Raw genomic sequence first — 19,096 nt, 5'->3', positions numbered from 1 at the left:
CTTCCAAAGATTTATACACAAATGTTGTTCCTTACCCAAAATTTCTGTAATATGAAACACATTGTAAAGCAAAGAAAGAGAAATGATTTGATGCAATATACCAGAAAAATTACCTTTGATTCAATGTGGGAATAAATGATCCTTTTCGCAAAACATAATAGGCCAATATTTTTTTATGTTTTCCGCAGGACAAAAGTTGCTAGAATCTTGATTTGTTGTTAGACCCTTTCAACAGGTTCATATAGACTAGACTAGACTAGACTAGACTAGACTAGACTAGACTAGAAAATAGACTAGAATAGAATAGAATAGACAATAGAATAGAATAGAATAGAATAGAATAGAATAGAATAGAATAGAATAGAATAGAATAGAATAGAATAGAATAGAATAGAATAGAATAGAATAGAATAGAGCCTTGGTGGAGCAGTGGGCTAATGCCTCCTTAAGTAACACCAGCTGCCTGCAATTAGTGCAGGTTCGCATCCCACCAGGCTCAAGGTTGACTCAGCCTTCCATCCTTACGAGGTAGGTAAAATGAGGACCCAGATTGTTGGGGGCAATAAGCTGACTTTGTAATAATGCCGCTTGGGGTGTGTGTGAAAGCCCTAATAAGCAGGCATATACATAGAATGAAGGCTACTGCTAAGCTTGTAAGCCGCTCTGAGTCTTCGGAGAAGGGTGGGATATAAATGGAATTAAAAAAATAAAAAAAAAAATAGAATAGAATAGAATAGAATAGAATAGAATAGAATAGAATAGAATAGAATAGAATAGAATTATTTATTGGCCAAGTGTGATATATATATATATATATATATATATATATATATATATATATATATATATATATATATATATATATATATATATATATATATATATATATATGTGCAAATTATTCAAATTGCTAATAAAGAATTTGGGAGGCTAAGATGATCATTTCGAACTCTTTATGTTCTCATCAGTTAGTCATACCCTTTATCTGAGATTCTGATGAGAACATAAAGAGTTCGAAATGATCATCTTAGCCTCCCAAATTCTTTATTAGCAATTTGAATAATTTGCACAAATAATGAGCTGTCATAAGTTGACTAGTTCCTGTGGATAAGCCCTGAGCCGGGCCAAAACAGGAATGAAAGAGTTAATTAGCAAGGTCCATTCAAAAAGCCTTGACAAATACTTAAACATATATATATATATATATATATATATATATATATATGTGTGTGTGTGTGTGTGTGTGTGTATTTCCAACCTCCAAAATTTTCTCCCTGTTAGAATTGAACAAAAATCAATTTCTGCTCCAGAAGGTGATGGACTCTCCTTTGTTATAGATTGATTAACATAAACTGGATCGCCACTGTGAAATATATTTTGGATTCCTTGCTTTTAACAGTGGACAGGAGAAGTTCAAACTCTTCTTCCATCTCAATGTTCCCATTACAGCAGACTCGATGAAGTACAGAGAGGCTGATAGAAGAAGATGGTGTTCCAATTTAACATCCCTTTCCCTTATTAGGTCAGCCTGTCTGGTCGAGCCATATTGTCATGCAATGCTCTGCCTCAATGCTGGTCAGCAAAACTTTCCATAAATTTGGGTAGATCCCTGATTAGGAATGTCACTAAGCAGAAGATTTAGAAGGTGAATTGTAAAATATCCTTCACTGAAGAAGGTGAGATGAGATAACATTCTGGTCTTTATGAACTAACTGCTTGAATTTTAGATGGCTTCAATTTAAATCTTATATTTCGGGCATACAGTGGTTTTAACTGCAATGGTATATATCTATGAGCATACACAGGAAAATTATGTGAGGGTTATCTTTTATATTATTGTTCAGGACAGTATTGTTAATTTTTTGATTTGGTGGTAAATCTTCCTCATCTTCTTCCTCACTGACTCCCCCCCCATTTCCAGATGTAAACTGATACTGGATTTCATTCTGTGTAGAAAGAGAGATGAGCTAACCTCTAGACAATCTTTGAGAACTAACTGCTTGAGTTTTAGATGGTTCCAATTTAAATTTTGGGCATGCAGTTGTTTTAACTGCAAAGGTATATGTTTACTGAGCAAAACTGTGAGTGTACCTTTTGCATTATTGTTCAGTACATTTTTTGTGTGGTTGGATTTGGTTATAATTCTTCCTCATCTTCTTCCTCATTATCTTTTGTCATTTCCAGAGTTAATTAAAATGATATTTGATTTCTGGAGAATTTTAGACATATCCTTCGACAATTTCTATTGCAATTCCTATTCAGCATTTCCAAGGGTTATCTTTCACAGAGAACCTTTTTTTCTGTTAAATAGTATAAAAGGAGTAGTACATGATTTCTACTGCTGATATCACATTGTGCTACAATGTTTTACACCATGATATTAGCATCATATTCTGCCAACCTAGCAGTTCGAAAGCACGTAAAAAATGCAAGTAGAAAAATAGGGACCAGTACGGTGGGAAGGTAACAGCGTTCCGTGCGCCTTTGGTGTCTAGTCATGCCGGCCACATGACCACGGAGACGTCCTCAGACAAGCGCTGGCTCTTTGGTTTTGAAATGGAGATGAGCACCGGCCCCTAGAGTCGGAAACGACTAGCACGCATGTGCGGGGGAACCTTTAGCTTTACCTTTTTATTAGCATTAGGTTGCATTGGCTGCTGAGAAAGCTACATCCCTTGCACCATTGTGCTATTTATTGTGAGTTTCAAACCAAACTAAGAAAATTTGCTTGAAAATTTGTCCTAATATTGTCCCATTTTTTAAACCTCTACAGAAAACTACCGGAATGCAGGGTTCTACGGTGCTTTTTCTGTAGCAGGTTTTCAATAATTAAAAGAGGTTGAGATCCTTCTGCTTTTTGTTCCAAGCCTTCATTTGAACGATGTTAGAGGAATCTGAATAAGATTGCATTCCAGTTAAGTGATAATCATGTCTGATGTTTCAGAAACTACTCACAGATGAACAGCTAAATCATTTTAGTGAAATATTGATATTGACCTTAAATAATAGCTTTTAAGCCAAAATAGATGAATTCAACCAGGTAAGAATGTTCATAGTTTTCCTTCAAAGTTCCTTCTTTTCCACACTTTGACCACAGCCCTGTGGACATCCTTATTCCGCAAAGTGTAAATGATGGGGTTAAGCAGGGGAGTGACCACAAGATACATAACTGCAATGTTTTTGTTCCTGTCAGGAAATGAGCTTGATTGAGGGATTATGTATATAGAGATGATAGTGCCATAGAACAAAGAGACCACCACAAGATGGGAGCCACAGGTGGAGAAAGCTTTCTGCCATCTTGTAGTGGACTGCATTTGACAAATGGAATACAGGATGTGACTATAGGAACACAAAATAACCCCAAAGGGAACCAGAACAATAAATGCTGACAGACCATTGAAAATGGCTTTGGTGACTTTTATATCATCACATGCAAGATCTAGCAAAAAATGCAGCTCACAGAAAAAGTGGTTAATATGACTGGGACCACAGAAGGAATGGCGAAGGATGAAAACAGTATTGACCATCGAGAAGACCCCAGATATGATCCAGCAGGAGGTGGCCAGCAGATGTTGGTGCTTTCTGTTCATAGCAGAGGCATATCTCAAGGGGTTGCAGATGGCCAAGTAGCGATCATAAGCCATGACACCCAACAGCAAACATTCAGTACTCCCCAAGCTCAGAGCAGTACCTCCCTGTAACATGCAACGTGTCAAGGAAAGCACACCTTTTCCAGCCAAGAGATGGGCTAAAGTCTGAGGCAAAGTGGTAGTGACATACACAATATCCAGGCCTGCAAGGTGGCTGAGAAAGAAGTACATAGGTGTGTGCAGTTGAACATCAGTGTTTACCAATATGATGATTAGCAGGTTAGCTAAAATTGTGAGCAAGTAGATTGTTAGGAAGATCGCAAAGAGCAGAATTTGTTGTTTTCGATGAGAGGTGAGTCCCAAGAGGATGAATCCTGTTACTGAAGTGAAGTTCTCAGAGCCCATCTTGGCATTTTGCCTACAGAGCACAGATATTGATGGACAATGAGTTAAATTGCAAAACAGGGTTAGGGCAGAGAAAGAGAAAACTGTACATCCAATTTACTAAAAATACAATGTCAGCTCACACATCTTTGATTTCCAATCCCTCTATTTGGATTATTCAACAGGAAATAATTTTTATAAACTTTATGACTTGCGAGGCCGGTGTGTGGTGCAATTAGCTCACATGGTGTAATAAGATGGAGGGTTTGTTGTCACTGTGAGTTGGGGGGTGGGAGCACGAAGGGAGGCTCAGCCAATCTCAATGTATACATGGTTGTACTTTGACAATAAAGGTTCATTCAGCAATACTACTGTATCTTTTCATTAACACAGAGCAGTACCAAAGATAGTCTCAATAGATTATCAGAACGTGCTGCATTTTCCAGATAATAAATCAACTCCTGTCTTGTGATTGTCATAACAAAACCTGAATGTTGGAACGATTCATACATGATTCATCCCCAAACAGAAAACAGAATACAACACATTAATGGTATCAGAAATCATTAGAAGAGAATATTTGTAGCTCAGGGTTGAACTGTGGGGTTTTGGTCCTCCCTGCTCTAGGTGGTTTTATTGCAGACTAGGCTAGAACTGATGATGTTACCTTGTTTGGTAATGAAATGTCTGCAAGAAAACCAGCAAACTCCAAACCAAGGATCCCACAGAATCAGGCATTTCTGCCTAATACAGTGTGTATAAGAGGGCTACAGACCAGGTTCAGCAAAAGTGACAAAGATCAGAGGAAAGGAAAGTGAGGAGTAATATGACACACTCATTTCCATTATGTAGCCTTCACAGAAGAAATATAGGTTGTTAAATATCTTGTAAGAAGTCTTTTCTCCTTTGGAAAAGAATACAACCAGGATCCACTTCATTCAAACTTACCAATAACATAGATACCTATAAACTGATAACTCATACAAATCATTTCAGAATTCTTAAAATATATTGAACAATTGCTTGCTGTTATTAATTAAGATTATTATTTGTTTCTTTGTTAGATTATCCTTTGCTCTCCTACATAATTCCATTGCAATACTAAAATCCCTTATGGACTTTTTGCTGGGGAAACAGCGACATATGGATTTAATGATTAGAAATGGTAGATTGTGGAAAGAAAGAAATTATAATGTAATTTCAGTCAGGGTAACATAAAATTGCTCCTTGGGAGGAAAGCCATGGCAAATCTAGACAGCACACTAAAAAGCAGAGACATCACCCTGTCAACAAAAGTGCGTATAGTCAAGGCTATGCTCTTCCCAGTTGCAATGTATGGCAGTGAAAGTTGGACCATAAGAAAGGCTGAGCGCCAAAGAATTGAAGCCTTTGATCTATGGTGCTGGAGAAGACTCCTGCGCGTCCCTTGGACTGCAAGGCGATCAAACCGGTCAGTCCTAGAGGAGATCAACCCCGACTGCTCTTTAGAAGGCCAGATCCTGAAGCTAAAACTCAAATACTTTGGCCACCTAATGAGAAGGAAGGACTCACTGGAGAAGAGCCTAATGCTGGGAAAGATTGAGGGCAATAGAAGAAGGGGATGACAGAGAATGAGGTGGCTGGATGGAGTCACTGAAGCAGTAGGCATGAGTTTAAATGGACTCCAGAAGATGGTAGAGGACAGGAAGGCCTGGAGGAACGTTGTCCATAGGGTTGCGATGGGTTGGACACGACTTCGCAACTAACAACAAAAACATAAAATTTATAACAGTGTTAAGAAAATTGGAAACTATTTCTTTTTTCTTTTTCTTCCTTTTTTTCTTTATTGATTTTTTTTAACTTTTGTATTACTTTTCCAATTTAAACTGATTAAAATAATACAATAGAAACATACCTCTGTGTTTCTCCCAGGACTTCATCAGCTATCAGGGAGATCTGATTCTTTCTATCAGTTTCAGACAGAGAGGTAAAAGCTGGAGCAGCTGGTAGTACAATTCCCAGGGAATGATGCTGAAATATAGGGAAATCTTTGGGCACAGTCATCAGAAACTCTCATGTAAATAGCCAAATATTTTCCTGATAGGCTAAAAGAAATGGGAGTGTAGCGGGACTGGAAAGTCAAAGAAATGGCCTGGAAAAAGAGGCAGAAAGAAAAAAAAATACTTCTCTATTCTATTGCTAAGAAACTGTTTCAATGAAATATACTGGAGATGAATTCAACTTGAAATATATTTCACTTTTATGAAGCAACTATTCAGGGCCTGGAGAGAATTGGGAAGCATGCTACCTCCCTTCTCTATTATAAAATGAAAATTGTGTCAGATAGGGACCCACTAAATGGAAATTGCTCTGCTCCCCTTGGTCCTCTTCAAAAGTTTTTTTTTCTTCCTTTAAATCTCCTAAGTATGTGAGTGACTACCCAGAAAGCTGAAATTTGAAATTTGATGAAATTTGCTCCACTCCAGATTTGGGCTGATTTTCTTTTTTAATCCCATTTATATTCCACCCTCTTCTCCAAAGACTCAGGGCGGCTTACAATTTAAAGCACAAATCAATGTGCTTAGCAATAGCCTTCATTCTATGTATATGCCTGCTTATTAGGGCTTTCGCCCCACCCCCCAAGCGGCATTATTACAAAGTCAGCTTATTGCCCCCAACAATCTGGGTCCTCATTTTACCTCAGAATTTGAGAACTTTCCAAAGATTAACTCTAAGGAAACTTAATGGAGGACTCACAATGATCATCTTTTCCATGTGTGTTCTTTCTGCAGTTGGACATTAGTCCCCACCTAATATTCTTATGGGAATTGAGGGTTTTGGATAACTTCCATTTTGGTAGTCCTGAAACTAAAAGGAAAGTTGACGAAAGCAGTACTGAATAATTAATTTGGCCAATACACTAAATCCTTGTCTTGTAGTGGTTTGCCACAGTCATGTTCAAGAAAAAAAAAGTTTCTTAAGTTTGGGAAGAGCCCTGCATTTTAGGAATATCCATAGGCAAAAATATTGCAGGGACCAGAGTAAAATTTCCTTCTGTGGAGAGTGTGTGATAGTGGATCACAATTTAATTTTTTGCATATTTTAGATTGGCTTTAGATTGCAAATACGTAGGTGTGTGTGCATGTCCGTGTGTTTGTGTGGGTATGTGTAATGTGGGTATATCTTTTATATATTGTTTTTATGCTATAGCTCAGTGCTGTCAAATTTGTTTGTAAATCTTCTTGCATTCTTTTTTGTCCTCCCTTTTTTCTTCTCCAGAATAAAGAATAAAAGTGATATTAAATTTCCAAAAAATACAGACATATTATTTCAACAACTTTTATTGGAATTCTCTATAAGTCATTTTCTTTTTTTTAATTTATAGACAATCTATTTTAATCATTTTTATTGAAAATCTTGATCACATATTTACTGACAATATTTTACAGACAATATTTACAGGCAATATTTTAAGATAATTGTAGCAGTATATTATAGTCAACCAGATGTTTAGACTGGATTTGGCATTTTTGTCCACCTCTGGAGTCCTTCGCAAGGACCTAGGATTGGCAGATATAAAAGTCCTTGGGGAAGACTCAGTAGGTGGATAAAAATGCCAAATCAAGTCCAAACATCTGGTTGACTGTGCAACTACTACTACTACTAGTAGTAGCAATAATAATAATAATAATAATAATAATAATAATAATAATAATAATAATAATAAAATATTAAGAGACTAGACAGCCACTTGTCTGAAATGGTAAGGGTCACCTGCTTGAGCAGGGGGCTGGACTAGAAGACCTCCAAGGTCCCTTCCAGCTCTGTTCTATTCTATTCTAATTGGTACAAGATATAGCTATAATATTTCAGGTCATTATATTAGTAATATCTGCCATGGTTTGAGGTATCAACAATAAATAGATGATACTCAACTTTATATCTCCACCCGTAGTGACCCAAGTGATGCTGTGGCTGCCCTCGTGCAGTGCCCGGAGACTGTGGAGGCCTGGATGGGGGACAATAAGTGTTAGTTGAACCCTGGCAAGACAGAGTGGCCTGGAGCTTCAAAGCTTCAAGTTTTCAGACTTTAACATTCTTAGTTCTGGATGGGGTGGCACTATCCCAGAAAGACCTGGTCTGCAAATTGGAAGTTCTCCCGAACTTGCAACTCCTGCTGGAAGAGCAGGTGGCAGTCATGGTTAGGGAGAGTCTTTGCACAACCTCATGTTGTCCATCAGTTGCAGCCTTTGCTGAACCAGGAGTTCCTTTGGGCTACTGCAATGCACTCTACATGGGGCTACTCTTTTAAGAGCATTTGAAAGCTATAGCTGGTGCTGAGTGTGGCAGTGTGGGAAGTGGTTAGGGCCTGCAAAGTGGCCCATGTTACACCACTGATCAGTGAGATGTGCTGGTTGCTGGCTTGCTTCTGGAAGCAATTCAATTTTTTGGTTATCACCTCTAAAACCCTGCATGGTATGAGTCCAGGATACTTGAGGAATCATCTCAGTCCAATGGAACTGGCCTGCTCCACCCATGCCAGGAAAGGGGGCATATTGCAGATCCTTAAGGAATTACAGCTGGCCAGGTCCAGGAAAAGAACCTTCTCTGTTGTGTGTCCTGCCCTTTGGAATATCTTATCACCTGCTCTTCTGCCCTTCTGCAAGTTTCTTAAGACCTGGTTCTGCAAGATGACTTGGGGCCCCAACGGGGGAGCATCACACTAGAAGTGGTTGATTAATTAAGAGCTAATCCCATCTCCCCCCCATACACCCAGCACCCTTCTTCTCCATCTTGTGACAATGATTTTGTTTTGATGGTATTTTGATTTTGATATTGAATGGATTGTCTTTATTGCTAAAATTGATGCAATTCTTCTATTTCCATAGCTCTTCATTTTATCCCAGACTTTGATCATCTAGAATAGAATGGAGCTATAAGGTTTCTTGGAGGTCTTCTGGTCCAGCCCCCTGCTCAAGGTGGAGAACCTATACCATTTCAGATAAGTGATTGTCTACCTTCTTCTTAAAAACCTCCAGTGATGGAGCGCCCCATGATTTCTGAAGGCAAACTGTTCCACTGGTTAATTGTCCTCACTGTTAGGAAGTTTCTCCTTAATTCCAGGTTGCTTCTCTCTTTGATTAGTTTCCAACCATTATTTCTTGTCTTGCTCTCTGGTGCTTTAGAGAATAATTTGACCCCCACCCCTTTCTTTGTGGCAGCCCCTCAAATACTTGAATGCAGTACTGTTATCTCACCACTATTTCTTTTTTTCTTTAGACTAGCCATACTCAAGTCCTGCAGCCATTCTTCATATGTTTTAGTCTCCAGGTCTTTGATCATCTTAGTTGCTCTTCTAAAAATTTGTTTGCTTTAAAATCTTTCTTAATATTGGCCCACTACTCCTACCTCTTCAGAAATCCATTACCACAACTATGCAGTAAAAACAACAAAACACCAGCACTTTTTCCAATAATGAAGACTAGTTCAATACATTTAGATTTTTCTGATTTTTGTTCCAAGCAGTTCTTGTCATTTGAAGATCCAGATTTAAACATCATTCCAGACAATTAAGAAGCTCCCCATGAGTCATCAGCTGGAGAATATTAAGAATGGATAGCAGACTTTAGTTAAAATAGACAAATTCAGCAAAACATTCATGGGGTTTTCTCAAAAGTGCCTCTTTTCAATATCTTACTTATAGCCTTGTGGACATCCTTGTTCCGCAGCGTGTAGATGATAGGGTTAAGGAGAGGAGTCACCACAATGTACAAGACTGCAATTTTTTTCTCCCGGTCAGGATATGAACTTGATTGGGGGATTATGTATATAGAGATAATGGTACCATAGAACAAGGTGACCACAACAAGGTGGGAGCCACAGGTGGAGATAGCTTTCTGCCAACCCGCAGCTGACTGCATTTGACAAACGGAATACAGGATACAACTATAGGAACATAAAATAACGGAAAAGGGAACAAGAACAATAAATGCTGATAGACCATTGAGAATGGCTTTGGTGTGTTTTATATCACCACATGCCAGCTTCAGGACAAATTGCAATTCACATGTGAAGTGATTAATGGAATTACGACCACAGAAAGAATAATGAAAGATGCAAACAGCATTAACCATTGAGAAGAAGCAACCTAGGATCCAGCAGGAGTTGGCAAGCAGGTGTTGGTGCTTCTTGTCCATGGCAGAAGCATATTTTAAGGGGTTGCAGATGGCCAAGTAGCGATCATAAGCCATGACTCCCAAGAGCAGGCATTCTGTACTGCCCATGCTCAAAGCACTGCCTCCCTGTAACATGCAACGTATTGAGGAAAGCATTCCATTTCCGGCCAAGAGATGGGCTAAAGTCTGAGGCAAAGTGGTAGTAACATACACAATCTCTGTGCCTGCAAGGTGGCTGAGGAAGAAGTACATAGGTGTGTGCAGCTGAGCATCAAAATGTACCAATATGATGATCAGGAGGTTACCCAATACTGTAAGCAAGTAGATTATGAGGAAGACCACAAAGAGAAAAATCTGTTCATTTCTCTGATGGGTAAGTCCCAAGAGGATAAACCCTCTTCCTAAGGTGAAGTTCTCAGATCTCATTCTGGCCTCCTCAGGAGAGTGAAGATGTTGATGGGTGCTGAGATAAAAGACAAAAATCAGAAACAGAAGATGGAGAGAAAACTCTGTTTTCAGAGCATTATAGTATAGTATAATCTCAGCTCTGACTCCCTTGATTTTCAGTGCATGTCAGTAGCCATTACTGATCGTATGTTTTTGGGGTCCTTAGTGCTCTCTGGGCTTGGTAGTTTTATTACCAAACATCATGATGTTACCTAGTTTGGTAATGAAACATTGCAAGAAAACCACCAAGCTCACAGCGCACCAAGGACTCCACAATTCAACCCTGAGGTACAAATATTCTCTTCTATCAGGATCATAGTTTGTTACCAGGAGGGCCATATGTTTTCAGTAATACCAAATTATAGTAGCAACTCTCTCTACCCATTAGACCAGTGCATTGCTTTTGGCAAATAATGCATTAACTATCTTGGGAGAGCTGTTATGGAATGCAACAGTCTTACCTATGATTTATCCCAAAGACAAAGCATTTTACAAGCTAGAATTTCTACCTAATAGTTGTAGGAGGTATATAGATATGTTTCATCAAGAAATAAAAATAAAGAATTCGTAAGGAGGAAAGTAAGGGGTGATATGGCTGACTAGTTCCTACCATCTTGAATAATTTGCCATTTTCTTCTGAGATATTTCATCAACTTCCCAATCCAGTCTATAAGTCTGGGATGTCTTACTGATTTCCTGTTTGATTTCTAACTGATCTGACGTTTTTCACTTTTGGAGACCAATTAAGGTTATATACCACTTACTCAGTCCTTCATCCACAAACTGATAAAAAAAAACAAAATAAATTTTACCACTGTGCTTCTCCCAGGAGTTTGTCAGCACCTGAGTTTGTGCCAAACCTTGGTTGATGGGAGTTTAATCCCCAATCAATGATCCTGAATTTTAATGAAGTATTTGAGCAGGACTCGTGGCAAACTTCATCTTCTGTCCTCAAAAAATGCTGCATGGACCAGGTTCTCAGCAACCTTTTATGGGGTTGAATGTGGACTGGGAAGTCAAAAAACATCCTGGAGAAGAAGAGCTAGGTTACAGGCTCTGTCAGTGCTTTTTTTGTAAAAGAAAAAGGTGCCGGAACTCACACATGTCATACAACCCACCTTGCCTACCCTACAAGGTTCCATCCAAAAAAGGTGGCAGAACTCCGTTCTGACAAAAAAAAACCCGGGTTCTATATTCTTTCTGAGATAGTTGCTTAGATGGTTTCATCAAGTCCTCAGGAACCAAATTCAACTTGAAAGACTCTTTACCTTGATTCAGTGCCTAAAGGGAAAGGACCAGCACCCTGGCTTCCTTCTTTGTTATAAGAAGATTTGTAAAATTCTTTGCGGGTGGATTTGATGATGTAGAATTGCTTAGCACCCTTGAGTCATCTTCTATAGATCATTATACTTGTTTGCTCATTCTTTAAAACTCATGGGAACCTGGGAGACTAATTTGAAATAAATTGTGTAAACTTAATTAATCTGCTTCCTTCAGCAGCTTCAGATTTAGGCCTAAATCTGGGGTTGCTAAAGGAACTTCAGTTTTCCTCATTTTCTTGCAGTTACATAAATCTCCAATGATGGAGCTCCAAGATAACTTCTTCGGGATAGTAGCCATCTCCTTCTTCAATGTTGATGATGCTAGTGGAGAAATTGTACCTTCACCACTTTGCCATATGGACTTGGGGTCTTCAAAGTCAATTGTCCATCATTCTAAGATTTATTTATTATTGTTGTGATTCAGGGTCAGCCTGTGGGTTCGGCAGTTGGGTCGGATGACTCAGATGAGGGGGAGGAGGGGGGTGTTGAAGAACTTGCTGATGATGGCTTTGAGGCTCCGCAGAGCCCCCAGCCAGGCCCCTCCCACCTGGTGGAGACCCAGCTGTGTGAGCCTGACAGCGTGGATGAAGATGACCCACAGCTGGCCCTGTTCAAGGACGCCCGACGCAGGAGGCAGTCAAGTAGGAGTAAACAGAGGAAGGCAATGGGGCTTCTTGGAAGGAGGGAGAGAGAAGCCACGCCCTGAACTCTTTATAAAGGACTTGTGTGGGGAGGGCTGGTTTGCTGAAAGCAACCGCTCAGATAGTGTTTCAAAGCTCCGGTATCTTGGTTCGTGTCTTGTTTGTTTTTGTAATAAATTTTGCAGACGTATTCCAGCCTCTTGCCATCTATAAAGGGGTTGCCTTTTCTGCAAGGCCGGTAGCAGGCTGGTACAGAACAATTATGGGATTTGTATGCCGCCCTATCTCCCAAAGGACTCAGGGCGGCTAACAACGATAAAAACCCAAAATACAAACATTAAAAGGTATTAAATCAAATTATCCCATAAATAGTCCAATTAAAAACACAATAAAACAAAATTAAGAAAACCTCCCTTCCATCAGTCCAGGTCGGCCTGTTGAAAAAGCCATGTTTTAAGGTTGCGACAAAAGGAACTGAGATCCGGGGCCATTCGGAGTTCCAAGGGGAGTTGATTCCAAAGGGCAGGTGCCCCCACAGAGAAGGTCCTCCCCCTAGGGGCCGCTGGTCGACATTGTCTGGCCAACGGCACCCCAAGGAGGCCCTCCCTGTGTGAGCACACAGGGCGATGGGCAGTCATTCCTGGCAGCAGACGGTCCTGCAAATATCCCGGACCTAAGCCATGTAGGGCTTTATAGGTAAGAACCAGCACCTTAAATCTCACCTAGAGGACAACTGGTAAGATGAAGGTACCCAGAAAGCTGCAAGGACAGTTTGGGCCAAGAGGCTAAATTAATCTGCCCTCAATACCCTTATGTAGCCCTGTAATAGTATTATGGAACTGGATGGGTGATTGTTATGGGAACATATACAATGATTGAAGAGAAGTGAAGTAGACAAGAAGACCATTATAACTTGATTTATGATTGGATAGAGCCTAAATGTGTTAGGGAAGCTAAGATCAAAGAAATAAAGATTAATCTAATTAACCAAAAGTAAAACCTTCATTTGCTTCCTTCTTTGTTTCCCATTCATATGTAACAAAACTGAAGAAGTGAGGGTAAGATTAAGGGGAAAAAACCCAAATGTATGAACTGTCTATAGGTAAAAAGTAAGTGTCACATTTTAAGAAAGAACAGGTTGGAGAGATGTTTGTTTGGAAACCAAGTAATCTGAAGAACAATTATAAACATTGGTTCAGTGGGTTTGTTAAATGGTGCTTCTGACATGAATGGGATGGGGAGTGGGTTTCTATTTCTATAAGTTGGTTATTCCGATTTAAATAAAAAATCCCTACATTACTGAATGGCATATTCCGAAGGGAGAATTACAATTAGTTTCAACTGAAGGTGAAGAAATGTTGATTGAAATGTTCAAATGTTGATTGCACTGTTGAAAGAAAAATCTTCATCAGGATCCAGTCCAAGCTGGGAATAAACAAAATGGAGACTGCTTTAGAAAAAAGGTTGTAGTTTATTGAAGAGAGCCAGACAAAAAGATGGCTCTGGGAAAGCTGATCACATGTAGCTGGGAGTGGTGGATTTTTATACCTTCTGGGGCTTTTGAGGTTGTTTCCTGTTCCTGTTTGAGGCTTTGTATATCTCAGTGGGTTAGGACGCTGAGCTTGTCGATCGGAAGGTCGGCAGTTTGGCGGGTCGAATCCCGAGTGCTGCGTAGCAGAGTGAGCGCCTGTTACTCATCCCAGCTTCTGCCAACCTAGCAGTTCGAAAGCACGTCAAAACGCAAGTAGAAAAATAGGGACCGCTCCGGTGGGAAGGTAACAGCGTTCCGTGCGCCTTTGGCGTCTAGTCATGCCGGCCACATGACCATGGAGACGTCCTCGGACAAGCGCTGGCTCTTCGGCTTTGAAACGGAGATGAGCACCGGCCCCTAGAGTCGGAAACGACTAGCATGCATGTGCGGGGGAACCTTTACCTTTTTATATCCTGTGTCATGAACCTTGACCTGTGTCTGAGTGTGCCCTTTGGTATTGGTGGATTAAGCCTATTATGTTTCCTGTCTTTAGAATTTGAGTGGGGATACATAGATTTTAGGGGTCTTTGTCTTCCTAATTTCTTCAGTTGCTAGCTGGAAGTCTCAAACCTTTCTGAAAGGATTATTGAATTTGCATTTCTAAAAGCTGGCCTCTGCTGAGTTTTCTGCTTGTGGGAGAGGGGCTGGGGCTGGTTTCTGTCTTTTTTAAAGGTCTTTTCTATTCCTTTGGGGAAATATATTCTACTTTTTTAATATCCCTCAAAATAGGAATTGAGAAATAATAAAACACAAGACAAAATTAAGAAGAACAGTGATCAAGCCATCATTTTCTCAAGAACAGCACTTTCCCTTAAAAATAACTTACACAAATCTTGAGTAATTCCCTCTTGATGTTCATTTCAGATTTTAATTTGGAAGACATTCATACACACTTTTTAGCTACCTTAAAAGTAAATAAATGCCAGGGCACCATACTCTACTGACAAAACTATTCTATAATGTTTGACTCATTTAAAACAATTTTTAAAACAAATATTCTCTCATAAAAGTGAATAAGAACTGGTGGTGGTGGTGGAGGAAATGGAACAATATCACTTTACCAACCCTAATACATAACATTGTCAGCCTCTTTGTTCATTTTTCCAAAAATGCTGAAGGTAGACCTTTCAGATAGTTTCTCCATAATGAATATAAAGCTGAAAAATGGTTGCATTATCTCCGGATTTGCTGAGGGGATGTCGAAATTGTGCAAACCTTTGTCCTCTCCCCCAAACACAATGACCTATCAGCCGTGGTGGTTAGAATGCAGTACTGCTGCCAGCAGTTCGGCTGGTTGATTTTCACCAGCTCAAGGTTGACTCAGCCTTTTATCCTTCCGAGGTCGGTAAAATGAGGACCCAGATTGTAAATTGCTTAGAGAGGGCTGTAAAGCACTATGAAGTGGTATATATGTCTAGGTATTAATGCTATTGCTATCAATTCAGTGTACAACAAGGTAACCTTTAAACCAAGGATATACTATGAACACACCTGTGCTTGTCTTTTCTAGTGTTTTGTATTTAGCATCTTGGCCAATGCCCCATGAACATCCTTGTTTCTCAGAGTATAGATAACAGGGTTGAGCAGAGGTGTGACTACAATATAAAAGACAGCGATTTTCTTGTCACTGTCTGGAGTTGTGCTCGAACGAGGTCTCATATACATAAATATGACAGTGCCATAGAACAGGGTGACCACCGCCAAATGGGAAGCACAGGTGGAAAAGGCTTTGTTTCGGCCAGCAGCTGATTGCATCTGTAATACAGTTGATAGAATGAGCCCATAGGAAGTCAGGATAACTGAAAGAGGAATCAACAGGATCAGAACTGCTGCTACAAAAATTATGTTCTCAGTAGCATAGATATCAGCACATGCAAGCTTCAACACCACTGGCAGCTCACAGAAGAAATGGTTGACGTGGTTGGGGCCACAGAATGGGAGGCGTAGGGTACATCCTACATTCATCATGGAGAGCAGAAAGCCTCCGGCCCATGAAGCCGTGGTGAGCTGCAATTGGCGCCACTTGTCCATGACAACAGCATAAATGAAAGGATGACAGATGGCCAAGTAGCGATCGTAGGCCATGACCCCCAAGAGAAGTCCTTCAGTGCTACCTAAGGACAATGCAATGTACATCTGAGTTGCACAACGTATGAAGGAGATGGTTCCATTTCCAGAGAGGAGGTGGGCCAACATCTGGGGCACAGTGCTGGAGACATAACAGATCTCCAGACATGAGAGGTGAGTCAAAAAGAAGTACATAGGAGTGTGAAGCCTGGAGTCAGCCTGCACCAGTATGATGATCACAAAGTTTCCCACAAGAGTAAATAGATAGAAAATGAGAATTACCACAAAAAGCAAAATCTGTGTCTTACGATCATTGGTGAGTCCTACTAAGACAAATTTTGAAACCACAGTGAAGTTTTCAGGCTCCATCATCGTCTTCTGCGTAGACAAAAAAAAATCTATTGGTTAGTGAGATTTTCTCATATTATATCACTTTAATCTTACTTTCTCAGTACTCTTAACATTTCTGGGATAAGAGCTCTCACATCCCACAAGACTGTTTGGGGGAATCAAAGCCTATCAAAAATGAACCTCCATTAAAATTAATTAATAATGGGCTAGGAACACTCTATAGTCAGAAATATAGTAAGGTATAAAAATTCCTGACTTTGCCAGAGAATTAGATTGAATGGACGAAAATAGTTATGAGCAAAGGATTAGACAGATAGAATGGAATCATGTTTTTAGAGAACTGATTTGTGTGCTGCTTTTCTTTCTTTCTTTTTCTCTTTCTTTCTTTCTTTCTTTCTTTCTTTCTTTCTTTCTTTCTTTCTTTCTTTCTTTCTTTCTTTCTTTCTTTCTTTCTTTCCTGCATGAAAATATCCTGAAACCTCTGAACAAAATATATTCCTGTTGATCAATATCTTAGAGCAAACTAAGCATTATCTGGTCAAGTGGCACTCTTTTTAAAAAAATTAGAAAGAAATTGGTTAGATTAAGTACAATGTGATGCTCTCCAGATGTATTCTATTATAACTGTTATAATCTCCAGTCAGAAGAAACAATATACTGTAGAAGTAGAACTCCAGTCTTTCACTTGCAATTGAGAACAGAGAAATTCAAAAGTTATTTAAGTATAGATTTGTTTCAAGGTAGACTGTAAATTAAAACATTTTTGAAAGAGGGAAGAAGGGGAAGGGGAAGGGGAAGAAGAAGAAGAAGAAGAAGAAGAAGAAGAAGAAGAAGAAGAAGAAGAAGAAGAAGAAGAAGAAGAAGAAGAAGAAGAAGAAGAAGAAGAAGAAGAAGAAGAAGAAGTTGATGATAAAAGTGAAACTCTTGCCAAAGGAGAACCTTAACTGAAATCTGAATACTTTTGATATACTAACAGTTTTGATCTCAGTGAGAACCAGGGCAGATCTTCTATAATATTGCCAGCCAAAATATATCTGCAAATCAGTGGTGAGCCTTCCTTCTGCTGTACATTTGGCAGTTAGAAGGATAAAGCAATCTCTCATTTACTCCTGTTTTTACAGCCTAGGATAAGCAAATATTTCCTTACATCAATAATAGCTCTCCAGAAAAACTTCCACTATATCCCATTCCTGAACTGGAGATACCAATCTTAACCATGCAAAAGATGTCCGGTGTCAATACATTTAGTTTGCAAAATTACTTGGATATAATTTCTACCAGAATGTTCAAATATTACATTATCTGGAAGATAGTTCAATCAAACCTGCATCATTTAACTGCTTGTTCATTCTCAGTCAATACTTGAAGATAAAAAATGTGCTATGTTTCTTTGTTTATTATCTGGCAGAAGCTTCAAATATAATAAAGACTCTGAATCTATTCTACAGGGACTTCTTTAATTCTTTTTTTAATTATTCAGAATATTAACTCACTCCGTTGGGATTTTCTTTAGCTAAGAACACAAAAGAAGATGCTAGAAAGCCAATTAGCTTTACTTTTGTTGCATGACAATTTTGTTAACTTTAAAGCAAAGATGAGGATGACAATGATAAGACATAAAAATAGTTGTATTAAAATTGATAGCAATACTGAAAGAATTTCCATCCTTTTGTTCTATCATAGATGGAAGAAGACCAGTTGTGACTTCTTAGCCAGGGAGATTGATGGACAGAGTTGAGTACAACAGGGAGATTAATGGATAAAACTGAGTAAAACTTTATTCCATTTGTATGACCACACAGATGGATTTTCTTCATGATGATCTGTTTCTGATCTGGTCCTATCTCTTCTAACGACAATTCCACTGCCACTCTAAGTCTATCAACTTTCCTGCTGGTTGTTCTCTACTCTTTCTTGAAATGCTTCCTTAGTTCTTGTATAAACCTACTGATTAAACAACTATGTCCTTGAATCACTGCCTTGTACTTTTCTTATAGACCAAGAGAAGTCTCACAATGTTCATATCGGTAGACCTATGTTCAAATAGGACAGAAACTGATCATAAGAACAATATATTGGGGAGGGTCATATTGACCTAAATCTACAAAAGTATATACTAAAATAGTATTTACCTCAGAACTCTACATAGGGATAAATTCTGCACAAAGAAATTAATGGATATTAGTTGACTTCAGGACTCCAAACAAGACAAAGCAAGGTCAGGGCAATTTAGAGCATCTCAGGAAATTCTATTGTGGGTCTCAAAAATGTCTCATTTGGAAAAAAACCAACAACTTTAACAGAACAGAAGTAAAAAAATTCAGAACTCATCTACACAAATATAAAAAAGTTTCAGGCTATCTCAGCAAGCTCAATGAAATTTAACACTTGAAGTTGTGAATTGGTAAGGTACACATAACATTTACCATGTACAATTTGCATCTGTATAAACAATTTGTTTTCCCCCTTCCCCCATGTCATCCTATCATGATCTAGAAATCAGATGATGACTCTGACTGTAGAGAACAGGTGTGCCAAACTGGTGGCCCTCAGGCTGGATGTGTCACGTGCAGACCATGCCCACCCCAGCTCTGCAATGGGAAAAATG

The 19,096-nt window shown here is 39.1% G+C and overlaps 2 protein-coding genes across 2 annotated transcripts; both read right to left on the bottom strand.

The window, feature by feature from the left end:
- Positions 1 to 3,050: 3,050 nt before the first annotated feature.
- Positions 3,051 to 3,995, bottom strand: LOC310649110 (olfactory receptor 2D2-like; the record flags this gene model as incomplete). The annotated part of the gene is made up of 1 exon (XM_083377392.1): positions 3,051 to 3,995. The coding sequence occupies one exon, from the start codon at positions 3,993 to 3,995 to the stop codon at positions 3,051 to 3,053; it is 945 nt and encodes a 314-aa protein (XP_083233518.1).
- An 11,581-nt stretch (positions 3,996 to 15,576) lies between these two features.
- Positions 15,577 to 16,506, bottom strand: LOC310649807 (olfactory receptor 2D3-like; the record flags this gene model as incomplete). The annotated part of the gene is made up of 1 exon (XM_083378600.1): positions 15,577 to 16,506. The coding sequence occupies one exon, from the start codon at positions 16,504 to 16,506 to the stop codon at positions 15,577 to 15,579; it is 930 nt and encodes a 309-aa protein (XP_083234726.1).
- Positions 16,507 to 19,096: the final 2,590 nt, after the last annotated feature.

This window comes from Vipera ursinii, assembly GCF_947247035.1.
Source record: "Vipera ursinii genome assembly, chromosome: Z".
In the NCBI taxonomy this organism is placed as follows: domain Eukaryota; kingdom Metazoa; phylum Chordata; class Lepidosauria; order Squamata; family Viperidae; genus Vipera; species Vipera ursinii.
The sequence above is the reverse complement of the archived record's forward strand: the minus strand, read 5'-3'. Positions and strand labels throughout refer to the sequence as shown.